The sequence below is a fragment of the Arachis duranensis genome, chromosome 2, assembly GCF_000817695.3.
Source record: "Arachis duranensis cultivar V14167 chromosome 2, aradu.V14167.gnm2.J7QH, whole genome shotgun sequence".
Taxonomy (NCBI): Eukaryota; Viridiplantae; Streptophyta; class Magnoliopsida; order Fabales; family Fabaceae; genus Arachis; species Arachis duranensis.
Window position 1 is genome coordinate 82,504,928 of NC_029773.3, and position 27,461 is coordinate 82,532,388.

A 27,461-nucleotide genomic window follows, 5' to 3' on the forward strand; every position below is an offset into this window, starting at 1 on the left:
AAATTAATTAATAATATTATATTATTTTTAAATTTTTATTTTAATTTATGTTATGTATGTGATGATAATTATATAAATTTTAATATTTAATTTTATTTATTGAATTTTAATAATTATAGGGGCGGACACCTGTGTGGGCGAGTTAGGGTTCAATTTTTTATTACCCGTGGTTGAAGCGTAGCGAATTCTATGCGGGTTATTGTAGGGCGAGCGGGGTTGAATATGTAATACCCGGTCTAATCGAAATTAATTAAATAATAAGTTAAATATGAGTGAATATGGTTGGAAGATTTGGCAATTGAAATTTGATAATTTAAATATGATATTTGGATTCAGTGAATTTTTCCGAGTCGGAAAACATAGTTTTCTGCGTAAAAGCGCGCAGTGAAATTTTGACCGGAGGTACCGGCTGAGATCTGTTTGGTACTGCAGCTGAGAAAATTGATTATGAGTATATAAGATTAAGAAATGAGGAATCATAATTAGGGAGGGTAGAAATATTTAAAGTGCGATTTAGAGCGCTAATCTTAAAGGGTTTTGGCCCAAAATTGGGCAAACGGACAAAAATAAGTGAACCGGGCCTAAGTGGGCCCAAGACCCAACATATATAAACATTAGTTATGAGCATTTCTGCTCATTTTACCCTAAAAAGAAGGGTTGGGGCACTGAAATTGAGAAGAGAGAAGAGAAGAGAGAAAACCTAACTCTCTTTGATCTTCAAACCACCATAACTTGAGCTACGGAGCTTCGATTGACGAGCCGTATGCAGCCACGCGTTGCTCTTCTCATCCTCTACAATTCTATCTAAGTTTTGTGGGCCCATTTTTCAAAATTCTCCACTGTTACATATTTTTGGGTAGTTAGTGTTAAAATCTTGTGATTTTAGGTGTTTAGGATACTCCAACATGGATTCTAAGCGGGTTCTATCCCTACTTCATAGGGGCTGAGGTAAGAAGTGCTCAAATCCTTGTGATTTGTCATTTTTATGAGTCCTAGGTTGATGTATGTATGTGATATTGGTTATGTTAGTGTATTTGATGATTTTGGTGCACAATTGGGAGATTGGTGTTGCTTGAGGAGCTTTGGTGAGGCTTGGGGCAAAGGTTGGTGGAGACTTCCAAAGAAGAGGCTCAATTGATTTGGCTACAAGAGGTACGGTTTAAGTTTCATTTAAGTACCGTGTGGTATGATGAGAATTCCTAGGCTAGATGCCCCTAAGATTAAGTTTGGATTGTGTAAATGGTTGGTGCTAATATGCATAATTGGTATGTAATGTGAATTAATGATTGTGTTGAGAATTGTGTGGCCTTGTATGCTTGGTGTATTGAAAATTTGATGTATTGGGTAATGAGTATTGATTTGTGGTTTATGCATTTAAATTGCGAAATTGGGCCGGAGGTTGTGAATTTTGGGCCGGAGGCCGGAAAGAGGTAAGGAATGTAAGTTGACGTGTGCATCGTATGATGACACAAGTGATTGGATGAATTTCAAATAATGAATATATGAATGATTGGGTTGGTTATTGAATAATAAGGTTTGGGGAGTTGAAGTGTGGAATTTGGTAATTTTGGGTGAAATTATGTAGATGAGGTATGTTTGGTTTTGGGTGAGATATATTATATGGTCATATATGTGATTATGATTATTGATGCCTTGATGGTATGATGATGCATGAGAGGTATGTATGTTGCGATATATGCTTGAAGAATGATTAAGGTTGATTTGTGGGTGAAACCACGTGATAGTGAGTATGATATTGATTATTTATAATGATGGTTGATTGGAAATAGTATTGTTGGAAATTGGGATGAGGAAGGATGTATGACATGTTAATGTGGTTGTAATTTAGCCATTTGTTTGAAATGGGTAAAAATGGTTATATGGCAGTTTTGTGAATTGTGGTAAGGTGTTAATGTATGAGTTGAGGAGGCTTGATGTTGATTTTGGTATATTTTGATTTATTTCAAAAAGGGTTGAAATTGGCATGTTTTGGTTGATTTTGAAAAGAGTTGAAAATGGCTTGTTTTGAAAATGACACTTTGTGGTTTTGTGTGAAAACATTATTTTTGGGTATACTTTGATGGGACATAACTTGAACTGTGGATTTCTGTTTTGTACCAAACTTATTTAGAAGTGAAATTGGATTCGGGATGTCCATGCCATTCGAAGAACGGGCGAAAAATGATTTAAAAAGAGAAAGTTATGTCCGTCGAAAGATTGGGGGTTGAATCTGTGAATTCTGCAGCTTTTAACTTAAAAATTTTTTAGCAGAATGACCCTCCACGCGTAGGAGCACTTTGCACGTACGCGTCATTCTTCAGGAAGGCACCATCCACGCGTGCGCGTGGTGTGCGCTGGCGCGTCGATGCGCTACATCAAATGCCCAGCCATTTTCCTGAGAGTTATGCCAGAGTTGTGCCAGTTTTGTGCCTGGGGCGCAAGTGCACCCACGCGTACGTGTGGCTGACACGTACGCGTCGTTTGGCTATTTTTCAATCCACGCGTCCGCGTGAATGACGCATACGCGTGAATGACGCATACGCGTCGATGAGCTTTGTGGCCATCCACGCGTGCCCGTGGAGTACGCGTACGCATGGCCCTGTTTTCATGCCAAAGTTGATTTTTGAGTTTTAAAAGCCAAAGTGGATAGTAGACAGTGGCGTTGTCCACTTGCTCCAGGTATGAGACAGGATAGGATGTTTATGATAAATGAGTTTAATTATAAAGTTTTGAATAAATGTGTATTTGTGATACCTGGGTAGTAGTAAGGGTGGTGGTTCATCCCGCTTGCTCCAGGTTAATTTTTGAGATTTGATAACAATGATGATTGCTTTTAAACTGAACGAATGTATGTTTTGAGATCCTGGGCAGTAGCAAGGGTTGTGGTTCGTCCCACTTGCTCCAGGTCAGAGATTGTGACGCCTGGGTAGTAGCGGCAGTAGTGGTGAATCCAGTCGCTCCAGGTTGAGCTTTTAAACACCCGCCTGGGTAGTAGCTGCAGTAGTGGTTATTCCACTGGCTCTGGGTTGAGCGGGCAGTAACAAGGGGGTTGTAGCTCAAACCTACTTGCTCCGCAAGGGGTGTTTCTGTCCAATGGTTAGCTACCAGGACATGTCGGGTTGGCTATATAACCGACAGATGATATCATCAGCCATAGGGCAGACATTCATCATTTGCATATGTTTGAATTGTTTGGGTTTGCCAATTTGTTTTGGATTTCTACATCACATATGCTATGTTACCTGATTATGTGCTACTTGTTCTACTTGTACCTTATTTGTGTATTACTCTCCTGTATTGCTTGTGTTTGTACAACTGAGAGGCTCCTCATGCTGGTGTCGGTGGGTGTTGATGGCTGTTCTTGATGAGATGAATTGATGATGCGATTGCATGATGATGATGATTATTGAATGAGATAATTTGAACTCCCTGGGTAGATGCAGTGATGTGGTTTCACTAGCTCCAGGTGAGGGTATGAGGTATTGATACAAAATTGCTGAGGTAGAACAACTGGTGATGGTTTTGCTTATGATTCTGAGTCTGATTCGTGGAAGAGTCAGGAGTTGGGAAACATGTGAAACATGAATTAGATTTAGCACTCCTTTATGACAGTTGTCTATTCATGGATTAGCGAAAACCTAGGATGGATAATTGGTGAAGAAGTTTAGGATGCTTAGTGAGTTTTTAGTGCAGTGCATTATATTTATTTGGCACTTTTACCGTACTGGGAACCCATGGGCCCGGGGTTCTCATTCCGTATATATCTCTTGTTTTTCAGATACAGGTCCAGGTGTTCAGAAGTGAGTTGTGGGTCGTCTGAGAGACGGCGAAGATCGTTATTTTCTCTACTTTGTGTTTTGCTTAGAATCTCTCCACCTTTGTTTTGAAAAGTTTATGTTATGTATTGAACTCTTTTGGATTTGCCTATAGAGGCTTTCATGTTTCCTTCGGGAGAGATTAGGATATACTGTTGTCAACTACTTTCATACTGTACCCTAGCCGGCCTAAACTTCGCGGGTCGCAACTAGTGGCTATTTACTTATTTATATATATCGAAACGTGAGTGATACGTCTTCGCGATTTTATTTCTACTCTTTTCAGGCTTCTCGATTAATACTCTTTCAAAATTACCTATATTTATATATTAAAAATCTACCTGAGAGTCGTACCACCATAATATCATTGACTTTTGACTCGAGCATAAGGATTTAAATATTAGGGTGTTACATTATGGTATCAGAGCAGTTCGTCCTCGTGACCCTGAGGGATGGAACTGCTTATGTTTCAATGCATACTCTGAGTCTGTGCCTGTGCTAGTTAGGGTATCTAACCAATACATCTAGCATGAAGTCTATGAGTGTACCTTTGGTACTTTGAAGCACTATACTTCCGATATTGAAACTGATCAACTTGATATCGATTGTTTGGTGTGTATAGGAACCAGATGGCGCCTCGTGGACCCAGTCGGGGACATGAGAGAGATAGTACTAATACGCAGGAATTAGAAATCAACCCGAATAATCCGGTAAACCTTATAGCGGCGTTGGAAAATATGGCTGCTGCTATGCAGGCCACTGCGGAGGCTCTTGGGCTATAGATATACAATAATAGCAATGGCGGAAGGGAAGCTCAGGGCCTGATGACGTTGGCAACTTTCTTAAAGGTTAATCCACCTAAGTTCAAGGGAACCACCAATCCGACTAAAGCTGATACTTGGTTTCAGGCCATGGAGCGAGCACTGCAAGCGTAGTTGGTGCCTGAAGAGCAGCGTGTTGAATTTGCTACCTATCTGCTCATGGGGGAAGCATCGCATTGGTGGCAAGGGGCTCGACGTCTCCTGCAATAGAGGAATGATCCTATCACTTGGGATGCCTTCCAGGTAGAATTCTATAGGAAGTACTTTCCAAATTCTGCCAGGACAGCCAAGGAATTTGAGTTACTGCAGCTGAAGCAAGGTGCTATGTCCGTATCTGAGTATACAAACACATTTGAGGAGCTATTCAGGTTTTCTCGCATGTGTCAGGAAGTTCCGGGAGACTTCGAGGAATGGAAATGCATTAAGTATGAAGGAGGACTCCGGAGCGACATCTTAAGTTCAGTGGGACCAATGGAGATCCGAACTTTTTCAGAGTTGGTGAATAAGAGCAGAATTGCTGAAGAGTGTGTGAAAAGGAGGGTTGCAGAGAAAGGAAGTCATAGAGAGCACAACCAAGGATTCGCACCAAGGGGTCAAGAGTTTAAGGAGAGAGGATACGTACAACACTTTTCCCAAGGACGGAATAACTTTGCGACGAGTGAGGAGTCCCAAAGGAATGGTAAGGGAAAACGGGCAGCGGCTGCTTCTGATATTTCGAGCTGTCAGAGATGTGGAAGTCATCACCCAAATAGGCCGTGCCGATTGGGGTTAGGTGTATGTTACAAGTGCGGGTTACCAGGGCATGTATCAAGAAATTGCCAACAAGGAGAGAGTCAGGATGCGGGCCGATTGCGACAGTAAGATTGAGGTAATTGCAATAATCAGGCTTAAAGGATAGTGCGTGATTTTATAATACCGCCTGTACAGTAAAACTGGGAATGTCGAGCTTAATATTAGACTGAGAAGCAAACCGGATAGTCCGAGTAAGGATTTGCCTTAATACAAATGGATAAATACCTGTGATGTAAATAATTTTCTGTTGAGAATGATGTGTTGTGTTTGTTATGTAGTTGGTTTATTTCTGAATTTTTGGTGAAACGAATTGAACCCGTGACTTTTAGTTTCTTTGATTTAAATAGATAAGGGATGGTCCTAAATGATGAATTTGGAAACGTTGATTTGAATTGTAGGTCAAGTTAAGTTGTGGTTTAGTACTTGAGGAAATAAGTGATGGAACTAATACTTGACGAGAAATCAAAGTGGCATAGTGGAAGCTTGCTAAAGCGTTAGCATTGTATGGTAATAATAAGGAAAAGTGGGGTATGATTAGAAATGCTTTATGCTTTGAGTACTTAAAAGTTTAGTGAGCTTATGTAGATAATGATTCTAGATAATTGGAATTAATTGCGGCTGTGAGCCTTGATGGTTCTGAAACGGATGAAAAAATTATCATTGATGCGTAATCGGATTTAGATGATGAGAGAGTGCAAGTTGTCGTGTTTGAGAGATGAGTACTATGATGTTTGGTCATAGTGACCTTGGATTTAGTTTGAGATTTATAATGATTGGTTTTGAAAGACGAATGTGAAAACCATTAAATTGAAATGTTAATGCGGTACTGAGATTGGTTTGAGGGAACCCGTGACGGGTGGTAAACTCCAATTTTGGGGAGGTGCTGTTGAAATTTTTTTTTTTCAAGAATTTGAAAGAGTTTTGGTTATAGTTTTGAGAAGGACCTTTGATTTGAATAACTTTAACAAAAGAGATGTGTTTCAAATGCTTTTATAGCTTATTAAAAGAAGCTGGATTCTTAAGATTTTGTTAGCTTGTTAGTCCAAACTCATTTGAATTCTAAAAACGAAGAAAGCTTTGATAGATTATAGTGATGTGGGATGATGGCTATGATTAACGATGATGGCAATATTATTGATGACATTATTTGAGATTTAATAGGGTGTGAGTTGATGAGACGATAAAAGTAAGGAACGAGGCTATTGGTCGGCGTTGAACGAATGACCGAGACCCTTGGAGATAGAGAAATCAGAGCGCGGCAACGGAAGCGCGCAGAGTAAAAGGACCTTGAAACTGTTATGCGTTGGATATAAAGGCAGACTACGCTTGCGTACTCGCAGTGATGGATGGAATTTTCGAGGGCGAAAATTTCTGTTAGGGGGATAGAATATAATACCCGGTCTAACTGAAATTAATTAAGTAATAAGTTAAATAGGAGCGAATATGGTTGGAAGATTTGGCAATTGGAATTTGATAATTTAAATATGATATTTGGATTCAGTGAATTTTTCTGAGTCAAAAAACATAATTTTCTGCGTAAAAGCGCGCAGTGGAATTTTGACCGGCAGTACCGGCTGAGATGTGTTTGGTACTGCAGCTGAGAAAATTTATTATGAGTATATAAGATTAAGAAATGAGAAATCATAATTAGGGAGGGTAGAAATATTTAAAGTGCGATTTAGAGCACTAATCTTAAAGGGTTTTTGCCCAAAATTGGGCAAACGGACAAAAATAAGTGAACCGGGCCTAAGTGGGCCCAAGACCCAACATATATAAATATTAGTTATGAGCATTTCAGCTCATTTTACCCTAAAAGGAAGGGTTGGGGCGCTGAAATTGAGAAGAGAGAAGAGAAGAGAGAAAACCTAACTCTCTTTGATCTTCAAACCACCATAACTTGAGCTACGGAGCTTCGATTGATGAGCCGTTTGCGGCCACGCATCGCTCTTCTCATCCTCTACAATTCTATCTAAGTTTTATGGGGAGTATTCCATTCACCTCTGCCTATTTTCTGAAATTCCCCACTGTTTTACGTTTTTGGGTAGTTAGTGTTGAAATCTTGTGATTTTGGGTATTTAGGGATACTCCAACATGGATTCTAAGCGGGTTCCCTACTTCATATAGGCTGAGGTAAGAAGTTCTCAAACCCTTATGATTTGTCATTTTTATGAGCCATAGGTTGATGTATGTATGTGATATTGGTTATGTTAGTGTATTTGATAATTTTGGTGCACAATTGGGAGATTGGTGTTGCTTGAGGAGCTTTGGTGAGGCTTGGGGCTAAGGTTGGTGGAGACTTCCAAAGAAGAGGCTCAATTGATTTGGCTACAAGAGGTACAGTTTAAGTTTCATCTAAGTACCGTGTGGTGTGATGAGAATTCCAAGGCTAGATCCCACTAGGATTAAGTTTGGATTGTGTAAATGGTTGGTACTAATATGCATAGTTGGTATGTAATGTGAATTAATGATTAGGTTGAGAATTGTGTGGCCTTGTATGCTTGGTGTATTGAAAATTTGATGTATTGGGTAATGAGTATTGATTTGTGGTTTATGCATTTAAATTGCGAAATTGGGGCGGAGGCCATGAATTTTGGGCCGGAGGCCAGAAAGAGGTAAGGAATGTAAGTTGACGTGTGCATTGTATGATGACACAAGTGATTGGATGAATTTCAGATAATGAATATATGAATGATTGGGTTGGTTATTGAATAATAAAGTTTGGGGAGTTGAAGTGTGGAATTTGGTAATTTTGGGTGAAATTATGTAGATGGAGTATGTTTGGTTTTGGTTAAGATATATATGTGGTCATATATGTGATTATGATTATTGATGCCTTGATGGTATGATGATGCATGAGAGATATGTATGTTGCGATATATGCTTGAAGAATGATTAAAGTTGATTTGTGGGTGAATCCACGTGATAGTGAGTATGATATTGATTATGTATAATGATGGTTGATTGGAAATAATATTGTTGGAAATTGGGATGAGGAAGGATGTATGACATGTTAATGTGGTTGTAATTTAGCAATTTGTTTGAAATGGGTAAAAATGGTTATATGGCGATTTTGTGAATTGTGGTAAGGTGTTAATGTATGAGTTGAGGAGGCTTGACGTTAATTTTGGTATATTTTGATTTATTTCAAAAAGGGTTGAAATTGGCATGTTTTGGTTGATTTTGAAAAGAGTTGAAAATGACTTGTTTTGAAAATGGCACTTTGTGGTTTTGTGTGAAAATATTGTTTTTGGGCATACTTTGACAGGACATAACTTGGACTGTGGATTTCTGTTTTGTACCAAACTTGTTTAGAAGTGAAATTGGATTCGGGATGTCCATGCCATTCGAAGAACGGGCAAAAAACAATTTAAAATGAGAAAGTTATGTCCGTCGGAAGATTGGGGGTTGAATCTGTGAATTCTGCAGCTTTTAAGCTAGAAAATTTTTAGCAGAATGACCATCCACGCGTAGGCGCACTTGGCGCGTACGCGTCGTTCTTCAGGAAAGCACCATCCATGCGTGCGCGTGGTGTGCGCGGGCGCGTCGATGCGCTGCACCAAATGCCCAGCCATTTTCCTGAGAGTTGTGCCAGAGTTGTGCCAGTTTGGTGTTTGGGGCGCAAGTGCACCCACGCGTATGCGTGGCTGACGCGTACGCGTCGTTTGAATATTTTTCAATCCACGCGTCCGCGTGAAGGACGCATACGCGTCGATGAGCTTTGTGGCCATCCATGCGTGCGCGTGGAGTACGCGTACGCATGGCCCTGTTTTCATGTCAAAGTTGATTTTTGAGTTTTAAAAGCCAAATCTCATACTTCTAAGCCTCCGATCTCACCCCTTATGTATTAAATAATGATGATATGCCTAGTAATGAGAAAGGAGCTAGGAGATGTGGTAATTACGAGTGAAGCAAGGGAAAAAGTTATGATCAATGATGATCAACGATGATTATATGAGATATGGAGGATGACGGTGGAAGTACCGTGTATGCCATGAGCCGAAGGGCATATTTATTGATAAATGGCTGGTTCTTGATTGAACCATGAGGCGGATGGCTGAGTTATTGCCGGGTAACGGCAAAGCCATTACTGATTATGGCTGAGTATAAATGCATATATGATTAATGAATGAATGTGTTAAATGGATAATAATGGAAAATGTTGAAATGTGATGTGTGACCCCGGGTAGTAGGCAGTGGCGTTGTCCACTTGTTCTGGATATGAGACGGGAAAGGATGTTTATGATAAATGAGTTTAATTATAGATTTTTGAATAAATGTGTATTTATGATACCTGGGTAGTAGTAAGGGTGGTGGTTCATCCCGCTTGCTCCAGGTTAATGTTTGAGATTTGATAACAATGATGATTGCTTTTAAACTAAACGAATGTATGTTTTGAGATCCTGGGCAGTAGCAAGGGTTGTGGTTCGTCCCACTTGCTCCAGGTCAGAGATTGTGACGCTTGGGTAGTAGCGGCAGTAGTGGTGAATCCACTTGCTCCAGGTTGAGCTTTTAAACACCTACCTGGGTAGTAGCTGCAGTAGTGGTTATTCCACTGGCTCTGGGTTGAGCGGGCAGTAGCAAGGGGGTTGTAGCTCAAACCTACTTGCTCCGCAAGGGGTGTTTCTGTCCAATGGTTAGCTACCAGGACATGTCGGGTTAGCTATGTAACTGACATATGATATCATCAGCCATAGGGCAGACATTCATCATTTGCATATGTTTGAATTGTTTGGGTTTGCCAATTTGTTTTGGATTTCTACATCACATATTCTATGTTACCTGATTATGTGCTATTTGTTCTACTTGTACCTTATTTGTGTATTACTTGCCTGTATTGCTTGTGTTTGTACAACTGAGAGGCTCCTCATGCTGGTGTCGGTGGGTGTTGATGGCTGTTCTTGATGAGATGAATTGATGATGCGATTGCATGATGATGATGACTTTTGAATGAGATAATTTGAGCCCCCTGGGTAGACGCAGTGATGTGATTTCACTAGCTCCAGGCGAGGGTATGATGTATTGATATAGAGTTGCTGAGACAAAACAACTGGTGATGGTTTTGCTTATGATTCTGAGTCTGATTCGTGTAAGAATCGTGACAGTTGTCTATTCATCGATTAGCGAAAACCTAGGATGGATAATTGGTGAAGAAGTTTAGGATGCTTAGTGAGTTTTTATTGCAGTACATTGTATTTATTTGGCACTTTTACTGTACTGGGAACCCATGGGCCCGGGGTTCTCATTCCGTATATATCTCTTGTTTTTCAGATACAGGTCCAGGTGCTCAGAAGTGAGTTGTGGGTTGTCCGAGAGACGGCGAAGATCGTTATTTTCTCTACTTTGTGTTTTGCTTAGAATCTCTCCACCTTTGTTTTGAAAAGTTTATATTATGTATTGAACTCTTTTGGATTTGCCTATAGAGGCTCTCATGTTTCCTTCGGGAGAGATTAAGATATACTGTTGTCAACTACTTTCATACTGTACCCTAGCCGGCCTAAACTTTGCGGGTCGCAACTAGTGGCTATTTACTTATGTTATATATATCTATCTGTTATCTATCATGTAATCTCCTCTATGCCTTATCCATATATCGCTTTCGGCTTCACGGTTTATCTTTTGTTGTTGAAACATGAGTGATACGTCTTCGCGATTTTATTTCTACTCTTTTCAGGCTTCTCGATTAATACTCCTTTCGAAATTACCTATATTTATATATTAAAATTCCACCTGAGAGTCGTACCACCGTAATATCATTGACTTATGACTCGAGCATAAAGATTTGAATATTAGGGTGTTATAGAATAAGGCAAAAATCCGCCTCTATTTGCCCCAAGCAAGAGCATCATCTTTTTAGATTTATTTGATTTTTGCATAATTTTTTTTATTTGTTTTATGCTATTTTTTATTTTTAGAGTGAAGGTTTTCAAGTGAGTTGAGAAAGGAGTTAAATTAAGAAACTACTTTTAACACTTAATAAAATAAATTATATAGTACACTAAAATCAAGATATTATTTTTGTTTTTATCTTTATTTTGCAGTAGCATAACAGAACGAAAATGAAAGTTACAAAATTTAAGAATGAAGAAGAATAACATCACAATATATTTTGATTCGGTCACGAAATACAATGTGATCTACGTCTGATTTTCACCACAATAATAGTATAATTTTCACTATAATCAACAAAAATTATTACAATCACTAATTCCAAAAAATTCACACTCTTGTAAACTAAGCTTTCCGAAACTTATTAACTCACTTATTAGGCGCTAATCCAACTTAGTTAAGGGGAACCAAACATACTCTAAACTCAACACATTTTCCAAATCAAACTTTCCAATAAAAAATTAAATGACTTTTGTGTGTACTACTTTTTTCATTTTTTGTATCTTTTAAAATAAGCTAGGATTTATTAGATAAAAAAAATATGAACAAACTCAAATAATAAGAAAACAAATGTTGTGTGTATATGATCAGATTTTACTCGAATGGTTGCCTTCTTCTTTTCATGAATTTTTCGTATATAGAGCTAATATCTCTTTTTTAATGTTGGAATAATTTTTATTTTGATGAAGCTAGCCGAAACATTTTTAATATTGTAGTCGTTTAGCGTTGAAGAGGAAATTCATTAGGTGCTAATTTGCTTGAATCATAGATTGTTTGATTATAATCTTTGATTGCAAAATTCATAAAAGAGATAAGTATAATAGAAAATTATTAATTATGTTTGTCATCATAAGATTATTAATCAATACTTAACTCGATATAAAGTTTACTAAGGATTACTAAGGATTGAATTCTAAATTTTTTAAATATAAAATTTTGATATTATATCATAAAATTACTCATTTTAAATATTTATAGAGATAAGTAGTCTTCGCTAATTCTAATCTATAGCTTTAATTTGTCTTATATTCGGACATTTTCCTTTGGAATTCGACAACTTTAGTGATCGTTATAATTTATAAATGTAAATCGTTGATGGTAGTAAGTTTTACACTATAAAAATTAAGAGTTAAATGACGAGTCAAAATTAAAATCTTAAAAGGAAAGGAAAACCGCACCAAATTAAATCATATCATACATTACATACCTGTAACATATGATTCGTTCATATGTTAAATCTCATCAGACTGTGAATTGCAAAACTTTAACTACCAATAACATCATTATCCACAAATGAAAAGAACGGCAACTCTGCAATATCAATGTGGAATTCAAACATATCATTGTACCACCAAACTGAGTACTAGTGAAGATGCTAAAGATGGCAAGAAACGTTGGGACCATTATGTTTTTGGCCCCATTGTGCTTTCATTCCATAATCTGAATGCCAAAATTAAATTCCCATATACTACATAACATTTAATTCCTTTTGGTACAAATCCCATATATGCCCTACAAGTATCAACTTGACCTATTTCAAGTTGTAACTATATGTTAGTGTTTTTTTTTTTATTATTATTTTTATCACAATAGAAGGGGCAATTTTGCAAAAACAAACAAATAAATATATAATATATAAGTTTAAATTTTATATACTTATTAAAAATGAATTTCATTTAATAAAAATATCCAAACATTAAATTTTGGTTGATTCCATTAAAAAAATTATCCAATTTTCCAAAATTACCGGCATCATCTCCTACTCCGCGACTGCTCCATTCACGCTTTAATTCCTTTCTTCCCACTTGTATGTTTCTTCCCCTTTCAAAACAAAACATCTCAGGACACATTAAACTCAAACACCTTCACGCTTTAATTTTTGTTGTCAAAGTATGAAATAATAATAGCTCCTCACCAACACTAAGCTAAAGATATGTGTGGTTGAAGGAATTATAAGATGAAAATATTATATTTTTATATTTAGTTTAAAATTTTAAAAATTATTTTTAAGTAAGTTTGATTCTAGAAAATAAAATACCATCATTTCAATTCTTATCTTTATTCTAGATATATTTGATTTTGATAAAAATAGAATCTAAATAACAAAGTAATATTTGAACCGCACACATCCTAAAATTAAAGTTTTGAGAATCGGATCGGTTATCAAACTGTTTTGGTCATTGGTTTATTGATCTAATCGGTTCAACCGGTGATTCAACCAAAAAAATCGTTTTAGAATAAAATAATAAATAAATTATAAATAAATATCCTAAAATATAATTATAATCTAATATAAAACTTAAAATATTTTTCAAATTTAAAATACTACATGAAATATTATTAACCAAATTCATATGATCTTATCAAACTATAAATTCAAAAGTTAAATAATAAAAAAAAATTTAAATATTAAATGCTAACATGAAAAACTTGTTTTAGCGTGTTAAACTATTTTGTAGAAGATTTAAAGTGACAATAAGCTAATAAAATGGCACTCTAACTAAAAGGTTACTAACAAGACAACCACTCAGGAACTAAGTAAAATATTCCAGCAGTGTAATATACTCGTACTCATAAAAATGACTGTCATTTTGTCTATTATCAACATACAATATTTTCAAACACTAGCAACTAATTGAGATAATTCATAATTTCTAACCCTTAAAAGAATGATGACAGGAACCACAACACTAGGTGGAATAATAAACACAACCCATTTTTTGCTTGAAATATAAAGCTTGGAAAATGGATTAGATTTCTTCATTGTGAATTTAAAAATAGAAAGTAGGACTACGAAACTGGAAGTACATAAAATATATATGACTTTAGTGAGACCTTAGAGGGAACATATCATCATTTGCATCTTGCTGATCCTGTTCACTATGGGTAGAAAAGGAGATGAATCTTACAATAACAAAATTTCTCCCAAGTACAGAAAGGGACTTTGAAACCTTGGAATGACCAACATCTTTCTGCACAAAAGTTAACGACAACCATTTGAAAATATAAAACAGCATTTGATTTGATTTTCATTTTTAGCATTCAACAACAAACATTACAAAACAGCAACAAGTAATCTCTAATCACACTAAACTTGAAATTTCATCAGCAGCAAGTAATCCCTAATCACACTAAACCTGAAATTTCAACAAATATTACAAAATCGCAACAAGTAATCCTTAATCCCTAAACAAAAATTTCAATAATGATTTGATTTTCATTTTTAGCAGCAGCAAGAGCCATCAGAACAATTAGAGAACAGCAAAATACTAAAACAAAATAACAGTACACAGAGCCATCAAAGTAATTAGAAAACAGCAAAACACTAAAACATAGTAATAGTTAGTGTATTAGATGTTCTGGACTCTAGTTGGTAAAAATGACACAACAGAGTAAGTTTTCAGCATTAGCAACCAATCCATACATACAAATTTTCACAGCAATCAGAAGTTCAGAACTATACATACAAAGAAGACCGAAGACCGAAGAAGAAGAAATGAAGAACCAAACTTCAGAACCAAACTTCAAGCCAAGACCCACGAAGAATTGAAGAAAAATAGAACAAAAAATTGAAGAAGAAGTTTGGAGAAGATGAAGACGAGGAGCCACTAACTTGGGTTCGAGGAGCCAGCGAAGACGAAGAGGACCTGCCGAGTTACTGGGTTCCTGACACGGGGAAGAGGAAGAAGCGGCAGTGCTAAGGACCTGGGGACGGCGGCGGTGCTGAGACCCTGAGAACGGCGGCGACGATGAAGAGCTAGGGTTCGGGGTTCCTTTAATTTGCTTCAGAGGGCTAGGGTTCGGCAACCAGGGGTGAAATGAATGAATGATTGGGGGAAGAGGGGGGTTGGTCACGTTACTGGATCGGGCTTTCTTTTTTTTTTTCTTTTAGCAAATTTAAAAATGCCGTCGTTTTATCTGAACCGGCCAGTTACTAGTCCAACCCAACCGACCGATTTTTGGCCGATTTGTCGGTTTTACAACGATTTTCTCTCGAGCGGTTATAAGAAGAGAATCGGACCGTTTGCATCGTCAATTTCCGATTGAACCGGTCCGACTAACCGATTCGATTCGGTTTTCAGAACCATGCCTAAAATCTAATTTCTGTAAGAAGCCTCCTGAAGTTGCAACATCTCTAGTAGGTCCAAAGACACCAACTCCCTAGTTTCCCTTCACATTCGTATCATAAAGCCAAACCCAATTCCACTTCTCATCCACACCACAACAACTCTAATTTTAATCACACACCTAAAATTTCTAAACCTCACTTTCTTTGACAATCATTCTAATTCCTCCTTTTGCTCTTGTTCTACGATAGGATTACCAAAACCAAGTTGCCAAATTTGCAACTTCACATCAAAAACAACCATGGCTAGCAACCATAAGCTACGTACGAGATTAGAGGAACACCTAAAGTGGATTTTCTTAAGCGTCGCTTAGCCCGAACACTCGAAGAAACCAATAACAGCACAGAATAGGGAAAAATAGCCTTTATTCCCTTTTTGTCTTTTTTTTTTAATTTTCTTTTAAGTTTGGGACTTTGGTTTTGAAGTTTGCAAAAATTAAATAGAGAGAAGTACTTGGTAATGAAGATAATAACGATGATGATAAGAATGGTTTGATGGTAAGAGAGGCGGGTACGAAGGTAATGGTAATGGAGGTAGAGATAATTAAGATAATTTGAGAAAGTGTAAAGTATTGTTTTTGTCCCCCTAACGTTTGGGGTAAGTCTTAAAGTTGTTTCTAACGTTTGAATTATCCTATTTAAGTCCATAACGTTTCAAAATTGATTTAATGTTGTCCTGCCATTAGAAATTTGTTAACGGAATTGACGGCGAAACAAAATTGAGACTATTTTAAAATGTTAGCGATTTAAATAGGACGAACACGTTGGGGACAAAAACGATACATAAAAATAAATTTTAATTTTATCCTTTAATAATATCATTTTTTTACGGTACATAATTATTCAATTATTTTTTAATCACATCTAAATAAAGTACACTTAATCACATTAATTTTATTCTAAATAAAATTATTTTTTATAATTTTACTTTTAAAAATTTTTACTCATCATAAAATATTTGTAAAATAAATGGTACATAAACTTGTGGGGAAAAATGATACATATACAATAAAGTAATGTGATTTTAGTTATTTTACAAATATTTTATGATGAGAAAAAATCTTTAAGAGTAAAATTATTAAAAAATTAATTTATTTAGAATCAAAATAATCTGATTAAGTGTAATTTACTTAAATTTGATTAAAAAATAATTGAATAATTATGTACCGTAAAAGATTGATATTAGTGAAGGATAAAATTAAAATTTATTTTTATGTATCGTTTTTGTCCCTAACGTGTTTGTCCAATTTAAGTCCTTAACGTTTCAAAATTGTCTCAATTTCGTCCTGCCATCAATTTCGTTAACAGATTCCTAACGGCAGGACAACATTGAGTCAATTTTGAAACGTTAGGGACTTAAATAGGACGATTCAAACGTTAGAGACAACAGTGTAAACGAGATAATTTTGCATGTATCTCGTTTACAGTGTAAACGAGATAAGACACGTTAGGCTGACACATGTATATCTCGTTTACAGTGTAAACAAGGTACATGCTGCTTATCTCATTTACAAGGCCTGTCGACGCCTATAAATATATGTCGTTCACAACGTTATTCTTGGCCCCAGTTTGACCTAGTCAACCACTTTCTCCTCTCTATTATCCCTTTCTGACCCTATTTTTTACTGTTACTGCGATGGCGCGCCAGGCGAGGAACGATGGAGACATCAATAAGTTGAACGAGACGTCGCATTATGCCGGGGCAACTGACTTTGAGGTTAGTTTTGTTCTGTTTAATTATGTGCAATCCCATATGAATTTTTTTTTTGTGTGTGGCCATGGTTAGAGCAGTCGCGAAGGAGTAGAATATAGTTTGTAGCTTTAGCAGTAGGTCTCTAGTAGAAATTTAGAACTCTATTTGCTTGTAGAAGGTTGTTACGATATAATTATTAGTTTAGCACTATGTTTTACTTGTGCTAGATTGCTACTATTTATAACGTTCTAGTTAGGTTTTGTTTAGTATGTAATATGTAATTTAGAAATATGTGTAAGTTAGAATCATAGAAATATGGTCTTAAGTAGAAATAGATGTAAGTTAAAAAGAAATATTTATTTAACTTTAATATTTTATATATCATATTAAATTAATTTAATTACAAAACTAAAAAGAAGTGTAAGAATTCATGGGTATAGATATTTAAAATTATTTCTTTATACGGCTGAATTTTTTTATTCTTCAGAGGCCTTGCCTTCTACTGCCCTGGCGAATGAGTGATGATCGGAATATTGATGGTATAGAAATTCTCAAATGAAATCTCGTCGAAGTATAGTTTCTAAACCAATCAATAATTCTTTCATACAAAAATTTGTTTGTCACAAGTACAAACCCCTAAAATCTATAAACCGAAATATTCAAACCTCGGGTCGTTCTCCCTAGGAATTGCAATAAAGTGTTCTTGTTATTGGTTAGAGGTATGTTTTGGGGTTTTGAATGAGAAACATGAAAAGTAAAGTGCAAAGAAAATCAAATAACAAAAAGGTCTTGGCAAGGTTTGGTGGTCAAGGGTCTCTATCCTAATCACTAACCATAATATGAGAATTGGCAAGGATCAATCCCATTAAGTCATCCTCTAACTAGTAACTAGTAAGGGAAAGTCAAATGCGCTATATTAATCCAAGTCCATAGGTCCTAATCCTCCACTAATTCAATTAGTGAGAACTAGAGTCAATGGCTCCCAATCATCAATTACTTGGACATTAGTAACTTAAGAATTCCTAAGTTACCATTCCATAGCCATGAGCATAAAATTCTACTCTAAAATCCTATCAAGCATTTCATCAAACACTTGGAAGGCAACAAAAGTAAACAACATGAAATGCGAGAATTAAAGAGAGATCTAACTACAATGGCAAGAGATCAACAATAGAAAAGCAAAACAATTATGAAACAACAAAGAACTTACCAATTGCATTGATGAAGAAATGTAGATCTACAAAAGAAGGTTCATAAACTACAACTAACAATACAAAGGAATTACAAGAGAAGAAGAAAAATTCTACAACTACAAGAGAACAATTAAGGATGAGAAAGGAAAATTAAGAGAGAAGAAGAAATAGATCTAGATCTAAACCTAATCCTAATTCTAGAGAGAAGAGAGAGCCTCTCTCTCTAGAAAACTAACTATATCCACTTCTAAAACTAAACTATGACTAATGATAAAAAGTATGTTGATTCCCCTTCAATTCTTGGCTTAAATAGCATCATAAATGAGTTGGATTGGGCCCACAAGGCTTCTAAAATCGCTGGCCATGAGTTGCATTAAGGGAATCATGTGCAACCATCGGCGAGTACGCGTACAGTGCACGTACGCATTCCTATACGTGTAGCAACTATGACAAATATTATATTATTTTGAAACCCTGGATGTTAGCTTTCCAACGCAACTGGAACCGCATCATTTGAACCTTTGTATCTCAAGTTATGATCAATTAAGTGCGAAGAGGTCTGGCTTGACAGCTTTGCGATTCCTTCATTTCTTCATGAGTTCTCCATTTCTACATGCTTTTTCTTCATTACCTCAATCAAATCTTTGCCTCCTAAACCTGAAATCACTTAACAAACATATCAAGGCATCTAATGGAATCAAGGTAAATTAAATTTAGCTATTTTAAGTCCTAAAAAGCATGTTTTCACTCTTAAGCACAATTAAAGGAGAATGTACAAAACCATATTATTTCATTGGATACATGGGAGAAAAGTTGACAAAACCCTCTAAATTCAACACAAGATAAACCCTAAAAATGGGGTTTATCAACCTCCCCACCCTTAAACCATAGCATGTCCTCATGCTATACCAAGAATGAAACAAGGGGTATGAACATTTATTCAATGCAACCTATCTATATGCATCCTATCTAAATGAATGCAACTAAATGCAAAATGATTCTACCTACTGGGTTAGAAATAAATCAATCCTCCAAGAGCATGTATAAACGGGTAGGGCTAAGGTCATATGACGATTCATGAATCCTACCAATTCAAGTATAAAAATAAAGCTCAAATAGACTTGCAAGAAGAACGCTCATGAAAGCCGGGAATCACGAAATTGAGCATCGAACCTTCACCGGAAGTGTTTGCACTCTATTCGCTCGGTGTTTGGGGTTGATTCACTCAATTCTCCCCTAATCATGCTTTCCAAGATTTGTTTTTCATCTAACAATCAACAATTATTCATTGCATGCATACATTCATCATGAGGTCTTTCCTTTAGGTTGTAATGGGGCTAGGGTCAAGGTAGGATTGTATATGGTTAAGTGGACTAGAATTTGAATCTTTGATCAACTTAAATTTCCCACCTAACCTATGACAACCTATACAATTAAGTTCTAATCTAACTACCCATTCCTCACTTTTTCACATACTCATGCGTTTTCTTTTTGATTTTACCACACTTATGCATTGATTCTTTTATTGAACTTTACTTTAGGGCATTTTGTCCCATTTTTATTTCTTTCTTTTTCTTTTCTTTTCTTTTTCTATTTTTCTTTTTCTTTTTCCATACTTATTTCTTTTTCTTTTGTTTTTCTCTTTTTTTATTTTTGATGTAATTATATACAAGGACATCAATGCATACAGTTTTACATTTTAATTAACACATGAGTATATACCCAGTTCTCAATATTTTCAAAAAAAAAAACAAAACAAAAACGCACCTTTTTTCCCAACCAATGTCCAAAGTTTCCCACACTTGAATGATACTCACACACACTAGCCTAAGCTAATCAAAGATCCAAATTAAGGACATTTATTGTTTTCCGCTTTTAAGGCTTGTAATGTGCTAAATTAAGAACAAGTGGGTTAAGTGTAGGCTCAAAGTTGGCTAATAATGGATGATAAAAGGTAAGGCTATTTGGGTTGGTGAGCTAAATGAAACAATGGCCTCAATCATACAAGTGCATGAATACAATGAATAATGGACATATAGACTCAAACAAAGCAAAGATTGCAATCATAGAAAAAGAACAATGCACACAAGAAGGAAAATAAGTGGTTATAAAATGTAACCACGCAATTAGGCTCAAAACTCACTAGGTTGTGTTCTTAGCACAAAACCATGTTCCAAAATAAATTCTTTCAAGCAAGTTTAACAAAAATTATTTTTCAAATTGGTAGGGTGCTGTAAAAATAGTTTCTTGGAAAAGAAATCATCACCCTAACCAAGTAGTCCTAATAAGAAAGAAGTGGTACAAATATGTACAAATTCTAACTAACATGCAACCTATCATGCAATGCAACAACTAGTTATCATTGGTGTTGAAAAAGGAAATTGTTACCCATGGAGATCGGTCGGACGACCTCCCCACACTTGAAGATTGCACCGTCCTCGGTGCATGCAAAGAAGAGCAATGTGGACAGGTTGCTACAATTGATGAGTTCCTTCAAAAGATTGTGCGGATGACTTGTTCCTTTCTCCCTTCTTGGTGGCCAAGCTAAAAGAAGAGAAAAGGAAAGAAAATTAAGCCTACAACAAAGATATCAGAGTAAATAGAACGTAGGCGGGGGCTAATGCCAAGTAAGAGTGTGGTTCTCTACTACATGGTAGCTACAACATGTAGATGAGAAAGCAATATAAGCCAAGGCATATCAACTAATACTTGACACAAGAGTAAAGTCAAAGCATGAAGAGCATATTGAGTATCAAGATCAAATAAGAATTGCCACAAACAACATTAGTGATAAGCATGAGAGCATTTGGTCCCATCCTATCTCAATGATAATGAGGCATAAAAACAAAGGATAATGAGTTAGGAAGGATTAAAGCACTGATCTTGTGTATAGAACAAATATTACAATTAATGTTAAACAAGTCTTGAAGCACCAAGATAAAGTAATAGAGTCTCAACAATCGGGTAAGAAGATGCAACACCATTATGAAAATGAGACTTAGAAAAAAAATGAAAACAAGCTATAAAAACAAAATTAAAATGGAAAGAATAGAAGTATGCAAATGCGATAAGCAAAAGAAAATAGAAGAGGAGAAAAAAACACTTTTTTTTACCGACGCGTACGTGTCATGCATGCTCATGCGTCGATGCGCATGTTGGCCGAAGGGCACGTACGCGCCAGGTGCACGTACGCGTGGATGTGATTGGGCGCAGGGCATAGTGTCAGCCCAAGGTTGGCCCAACTCTCTGGAAAATGTACCAGGAGTACAGGTGGCATGATCAACGCGCGCGCATTGCGAATTTGGCTTTATCGACACGTATGCGCCAGGTGCGCGCACGCGTGGGTTGGTTTGTGCCTTAGGCCCAATGTTCGCATAGTACAGGCCTAACTCTCGGGTTTTTGGCTGGGGTGGAATTTTTGCATCCATGCGTACGCGCCATGTACGCGTGCGCGTGGATGGTCAAAAATGCCTGAGGTGCACGTACGCGCCATGTACGCGTACACGTGGATGGTGCTATGTTTTTCAAAAAAATTTTCCAAGTTCTTGCACCAAACCAAGCATTTTAACCCTCCAAACAACTACCGAAACAACATAAAACCTTATTCAACATGCTAAGATACTAATTAAACTCAACAAACAAAACAAAACATGAAATCAACTAAATTCTACACTATTTACAAAAGAGAAAATGAAAAGAGTTTACCATGGTGGGGTGTCTCCCACCTAGCACTTTTAGTTTAAGTCCTTAAGTTGGACCTTTGGGAAGGCTCTTTTTCATGGTGGCTTATGCTTGTACTCATCCTTGAATCTCCAAGGATCTTTGCTCCTCAAATGGTTGACAGAAATTCCAACCATCTTCACCACGCTTGTGTGGAGTTCCACCCAAGATATGGGCTCCCCTAGTTGGTCTTCATGTGGCAATCCGGGGTCCCATATCTTATTTTCGCACCCGTCTTCAAGTTGCTCTTCGTGATTTTTCCGTTTGGGTGATTGGCAATTAGAATTCTCTTTAGCGCACCAAGTCATCTTTCTAGATACATGCAAAGTAGCATTCCTCCAATCAAAGTTCCTATACCATGAGAACTTGACCTCAATGAGCCTAATTCCCAACTTCCAACCACTACACAACTCCTTCTTACCCTTAGTTCTACAAAGAGCTCTAAGTGAGAAAGTGAAGCTTAAGGGTAAGATTTTTACCCACTTGAATGTTGTGTTGGATGGTGACTTGGGGAGGGGAACCTCCCCACACTTAGACGATGCGAGGTCGGCTTCCTTATGCTCTTCCTTGATTATCTCTACCTCTTGACAACTTCTTTCAATTTCTTCTTGCTTGTTGACTTCTTCCAATTCCTCCTCATTATCTTTCAAGTCAAACTTAGGAGGTTGTGAGAAATATACTTCCATATCAAGTTCACATTCAATGGAAGAGTCTTCAATGATATCATGATGAGCGGATAATTTATACGCTTTTGGTATTGTTTTTAGGTAGTTTTTAGTATGTTTTAATTAGTTTTTATTATATTTTTATTAGTTTTTATGCAAAATTTATATTTCTAGACTTTACTATGAGTTTTTGTGTTTTTCTATGATTTCAGGTATTTTCTGGCTGAAATTGAGGGACCTGAGTAAAAATCTGATTCAGAGGCTGAAAAAGGATTGCAGATGTTGTTGGATTCTGACCTCCCTGCACTCGAAATGGATTTTCTGGAGCTACAAAAGCTCAATTGGCGTGCTCTCAATTGTGTTAGAAGGTATACATCTTGGGCTTTCCAGAAATATATAATAATCCATACTTTATCCAAGTTTTGATAACACAAACTGGCATTTAAAGGCCAACTTTCTACCCTTTTCTGGCGTTTAACGCCAGAATTGGCATAAAAGTTTGAGTTAAACGCCCAAACTGGCACCAAAGCTGGTGTTTAACTCCAAGAAAAGCCTATGCACGTGAAAGCTTCAATGCTCAGCCCAAGCACACACCAAGTGGGCCCGGAAGTGGATTTCTGCATCATTTACTTATTTCTATAAACCCTAGATTACTAGTTCATTATAAATAGGACATTTTACTATTGTATTTTAATCTTTTGATCAATCTTTAGATCATTTTGGAGACTATCTTTTGATCATATGTTGCACGTCTAGGGGGCTGGCCATTCGGCCATGCTTGGACCTTCATCATTTATGTATTTTCAACTGTGGAGTTTCTACACACCATAGATTAAAGTGTGGAGCTCTGCTGTTCCTCACGAATCAATGCAAAGTACTATTATTTTTCTATTCAATTCAAGATTATTCTTGTCCTAAGATATCCATTCACACTTTAACATAATGAATGTGATGATCAAGTGACACTCATCACCATTCTCACTTATGTACGCGTGCCTGACAACCACTTCCGTTCTACCTGAAAACAAGCTTGAATGCATATCTCTTGGCCTCTTGGTTCACGACGCATGAATTCCTCTCCTGACAACAGAGCATTCCATTCCGTGAGATCAGAGTCTTCGTGGTATAAGCTAGAATCAATTGGCAGCATTCTTGAGATCAGGAAAGTCTAAACCTTGTATGTGGTATTCTGAGTAAGATCTGGGATGGGATGACTGTGACGAGCTTCAAACTCACGAGTGTTGGGCACAGTGACAGTGTGCAAAAGGATCATTGGATCTTATTCCAACACAAGTGAGAACCGACAGATGATTAGCCCTACGTAACCCATAGCCAGACCATTTTCACTGAGAGGACGGATGGTAGCCATTGACAACGGTGATCCCCCCAACATACAGCTTGCCATGGAAAGGAGTATGAATGATTGGATGAAGGCAATAGGAAAGCAAAAGTTCAGAAGGAACAAAGCATCTCCATACGCTTATCTGAAATTCCCACCAATGAATTACATAAGTATCTCTGTCTTATCTTATGTTTTATTTATCTTTTAATTATCAAAACCCCATAACCATTTGAATCTGCCTGACTGAGATTTACAAGATGACCATAGCTTGCTTCAAGCCGACAATCTCCGTGGGATCAACCCTTACTCACGTAAGGTATTACTTGGACGACCCAATGCACTTGCTGGTTAGTTGTATCGGAATTGTGAATAACAATTTAATGCGACCAAGTCTTTGGCGCCATTGCCCATGAGGGAAGAAAAACAATTCCGTGCACCAAGTTTTTGGCGCCGTTGCCGGGGATTGTTCGAGTTTGGACAACTGACGGTTCATCTTGTTGCTTAGATTAGGTACTTTTCTTTCTTTTATTTACTTTGTTCTTCAGAATTTCTTAGAATGAATTCTAGAGTTTCAGATGATACTCTTATCATCACAGGAGCCTTTTTGATTCCCATCAATTTGGCTGTTGTATGTAATGTTTGCTGAAGCTTGGCTAGCTATGTCTAATCTTTTAGACTGAAGCTTTAGACTAACATTGCATGATTCCTGGAATTCTTATTAAAAATTTTGAATTTCTTTATTTTCCTTTCTAAAATAATTTTCGAAAAAAATACAAAAAATTTAAAAAATCAGAAAACTAAAAAAATATTTTGTGTTTCTTGTTTTAGTCTAGTGTCAAATTTTAAGTTTGGTGTCAATTGCATGTTTTTCTTTTTTTTCTTTTTTCTTGCATTTTTTTCGAAATTTTATGCATTGTGTTCTTTATTGATCTTCAAGTTGTTCTTGATGATTTTCTTTGTTCTGATCTTTAAATTCTCTTGTTTTGTGTCTTTTGTTGTTTTTCATATGCATTTTCAAATTGTTAGTGTCTCTAGTATAAAAGTTTTTAAGTTTGGTTTCTTGCATATCTATCTTTTCTTAAAAATTTTCAAAAATGTGTTCTTGATGTTCATCATGATCTTCAAAGTGTTCTTGGTGTTCATCTTGACATTCAAAGTGTTCTTGCATGCATTATTAGTTTAGATCTTAAATTTTTCTATTTTGAGTCATTTTGTTGTTTTTCTCTCTCATCATTAAAAAATTCAAAAAAATTCAAAAAAATATCTTTTCAAGTCAATAATACAGAGAATTGAAGATTCAGAACATACAGCAGAGGAATTGCAGAGAAAAAGCTGGGCGTTCAAAACGCCCAGTGAGGAAGGACCCTGGCTGGCATTTAAACGCTCAAAAAGGTAGTGACTTAGGTGTTAAACGCCAGAATGGATACCATTCTGGGCGTTTAACGCCAGGAAGGCACAAGGGAGGTAAGTTTGTTTTCAAAATCAAATCTTTTTCAAATGTTATCTTTTCAATCATATCCTTTTCAAAATCAAATCTTTTTCAATTTTCTTTCATTATTTTCAAAAATCTTTCTAACAATTAATGTTTTGATTCAAAAAATTTAAAGTTTGTTACTTTCTTGTTAAGAAAGGTTCAATATTTGAATTTTAGAATCATATCTTTTAAATTCCTTGTTAGTCAAGTCATCAATTTTAAAAAAATAAAGTCTTTTCAAATTGTTTGTCAATCATATCTTTTTAAATCATATCTTTTTCAAATCACATCTTTTTAAAATTCTAATTTCAAAATCTCTTTCTAACTTCTTATCTTTTCAAATTTATTATTTCTTATCTTTTTCAAAATTACCTAACCACTTTCTCACTTTTAATTTTCGAAAACCATCAACCACTTTTTCAAAATTCTTTTTAATTCATTTTAATTTTTATCTTTTTTATTTAAAAATTTTTCGAAAATTTCCCCCTCTCATCTCTTTCTATTTAATCACTAACACTTCTCCTCTACTAGCAATTCGGACTCTCTCCCTCTTTATATGTTCGAATTCTCCTCTATCTACCTTATCCCTCTATTCTTATTTTCCTCTGACACCTCAAGGAATCTCTATACTGTGACATAGAGGATTCCATACTTTCTTTGTTCTCTTCTCTTTCATATGAGCAGGAACAAAGACAAAGGCATTCTTGTTGAAGTTGACCCTGAACCTGAAGGACTCTGAAGAAAAAGCTAAGAGCAGCTAAAGCACAATACGCTGAAGAGGACTTTACAGAGAATCTCGAAAAAGAAATAGACATGGCCGAACCCAACAACAATGCAAGGAAGGTGCTTGGTGATTTTACTACACCAACATCCAACTTCTATGGGAGAAACATCTCAATTCCTACCATTGGAGCAAACAACTTTGAGCTTAAGCCTCAACTAGTTTCTCTAATGCACCAGAATTGCAAGTTTCATGGACTTCCATTGGAAGATCCTCATCAGTTCTTACCTGAATTCTTGTAAATCTGTGATACTGTTAAGACCAATGGGGTTGATCCCGATGTCTACAGGCTCATGCTTTTCCCCTTTGCTATAAGAGACAGAGCTAGGATATGGTTGGACTCACAACTTAAGAAAAGCCTGAACTCTTGGGAAAAGCTGGTCAGTGCTTTTCTGGCCAAATTTTTTCCACCTCAAAAGATGAGCAAGCTTAGAGTGGAAGTCCAAAGCTTCAGACAGAAGGAAGGTGAATCCCTTTATGAAGCTTGGGAAAGATACAAGCAATTGATCAGAAGGTGTCCTTCTGACATGCTTTCAGAATGGAGCATCTTATGCATATTTTATGATGGTCTGTCTGAAATGTCCAAGATGTCATTGGACAGCTCTGCTGGAAGATCTCTTCATCTGAAGAAGACGCTTGCAGAAGCTCAGGAACTCATTGAAATGATTGCAAATAACCAGTTCATGTACACCTCTGAGAGGAATCCTGTGAATAATGGGATGCCTCAGAAGAAGGGAGTTCTTGAAATTGATGCTCTGAATGCCATATTGGCTCAGAACAAAATATTGACTCAGCAAGTCAATATGATTTCTCAGAGTCTGACTAGATTGCAAGCTGCATCCGGCACTAAGAAAGAAGCATCTTCTGAAGAAGAAGCTTATGATCCTGAGAACCCAGCAATGGAAGAGGTGAATTACATGGGAGAACCCTATGGAAACACCTATAACCTTCACGGAGAAATCATCCAAATCTCTCATGGAAGGATCAACAGAAGCCTCAACAAGGCTTCAATAGTAACAATGGTAGAAGAAATAGGTTTAGCAATAGCAAGCCTTTTCTATCATCTTCTCAGCAACAGACAGAGAACTCTGAGCAGAGCCTCTCTAGCTTAGCAACTATAGTCTCTGATCTATCTAAGACCACTCTCAGTTTC

The 27,461-nt window shown here is 36.5% G+C and overlaps 1 protein-coding gene and 1 non-coding gene across 2 annotated transcripts; one reads left to right on the forward strand and one right to left on the reverse strand.

The window, feature by feature from the left end:
• The first annotated feature begins 4,639 nt into the window (after positions 1–4,639).
• Positions 4,640–5,497, forward strand: LOC127744984 (uncharacterized). Its single transcript, XM_052257910.1, has 2 exons — positions 4,640–4,746; positions 4,918–5,497. Exons 1-2 carry the CDS (start codon positions 4,640–4,642, stop codon positions 5,495–5,497), a joined length of 687 nt encoding a protein of 228 aa, XP_052113870.1.
• Positions 5,498–26,733: 21,236 nt separating this feature from the next.
• On the reverse strand, positions 26,734–26,841 carry LOC127745082 (small nucleolar RNA R71). The gene has a single exon (XR_008006273.1). It is a non-coding gene; the product is annotated as a small nucleolar RNA R71 (small nucleolar RNA).
• Positions 26,842–27,461: the final 620 nt, after the last annotated feature.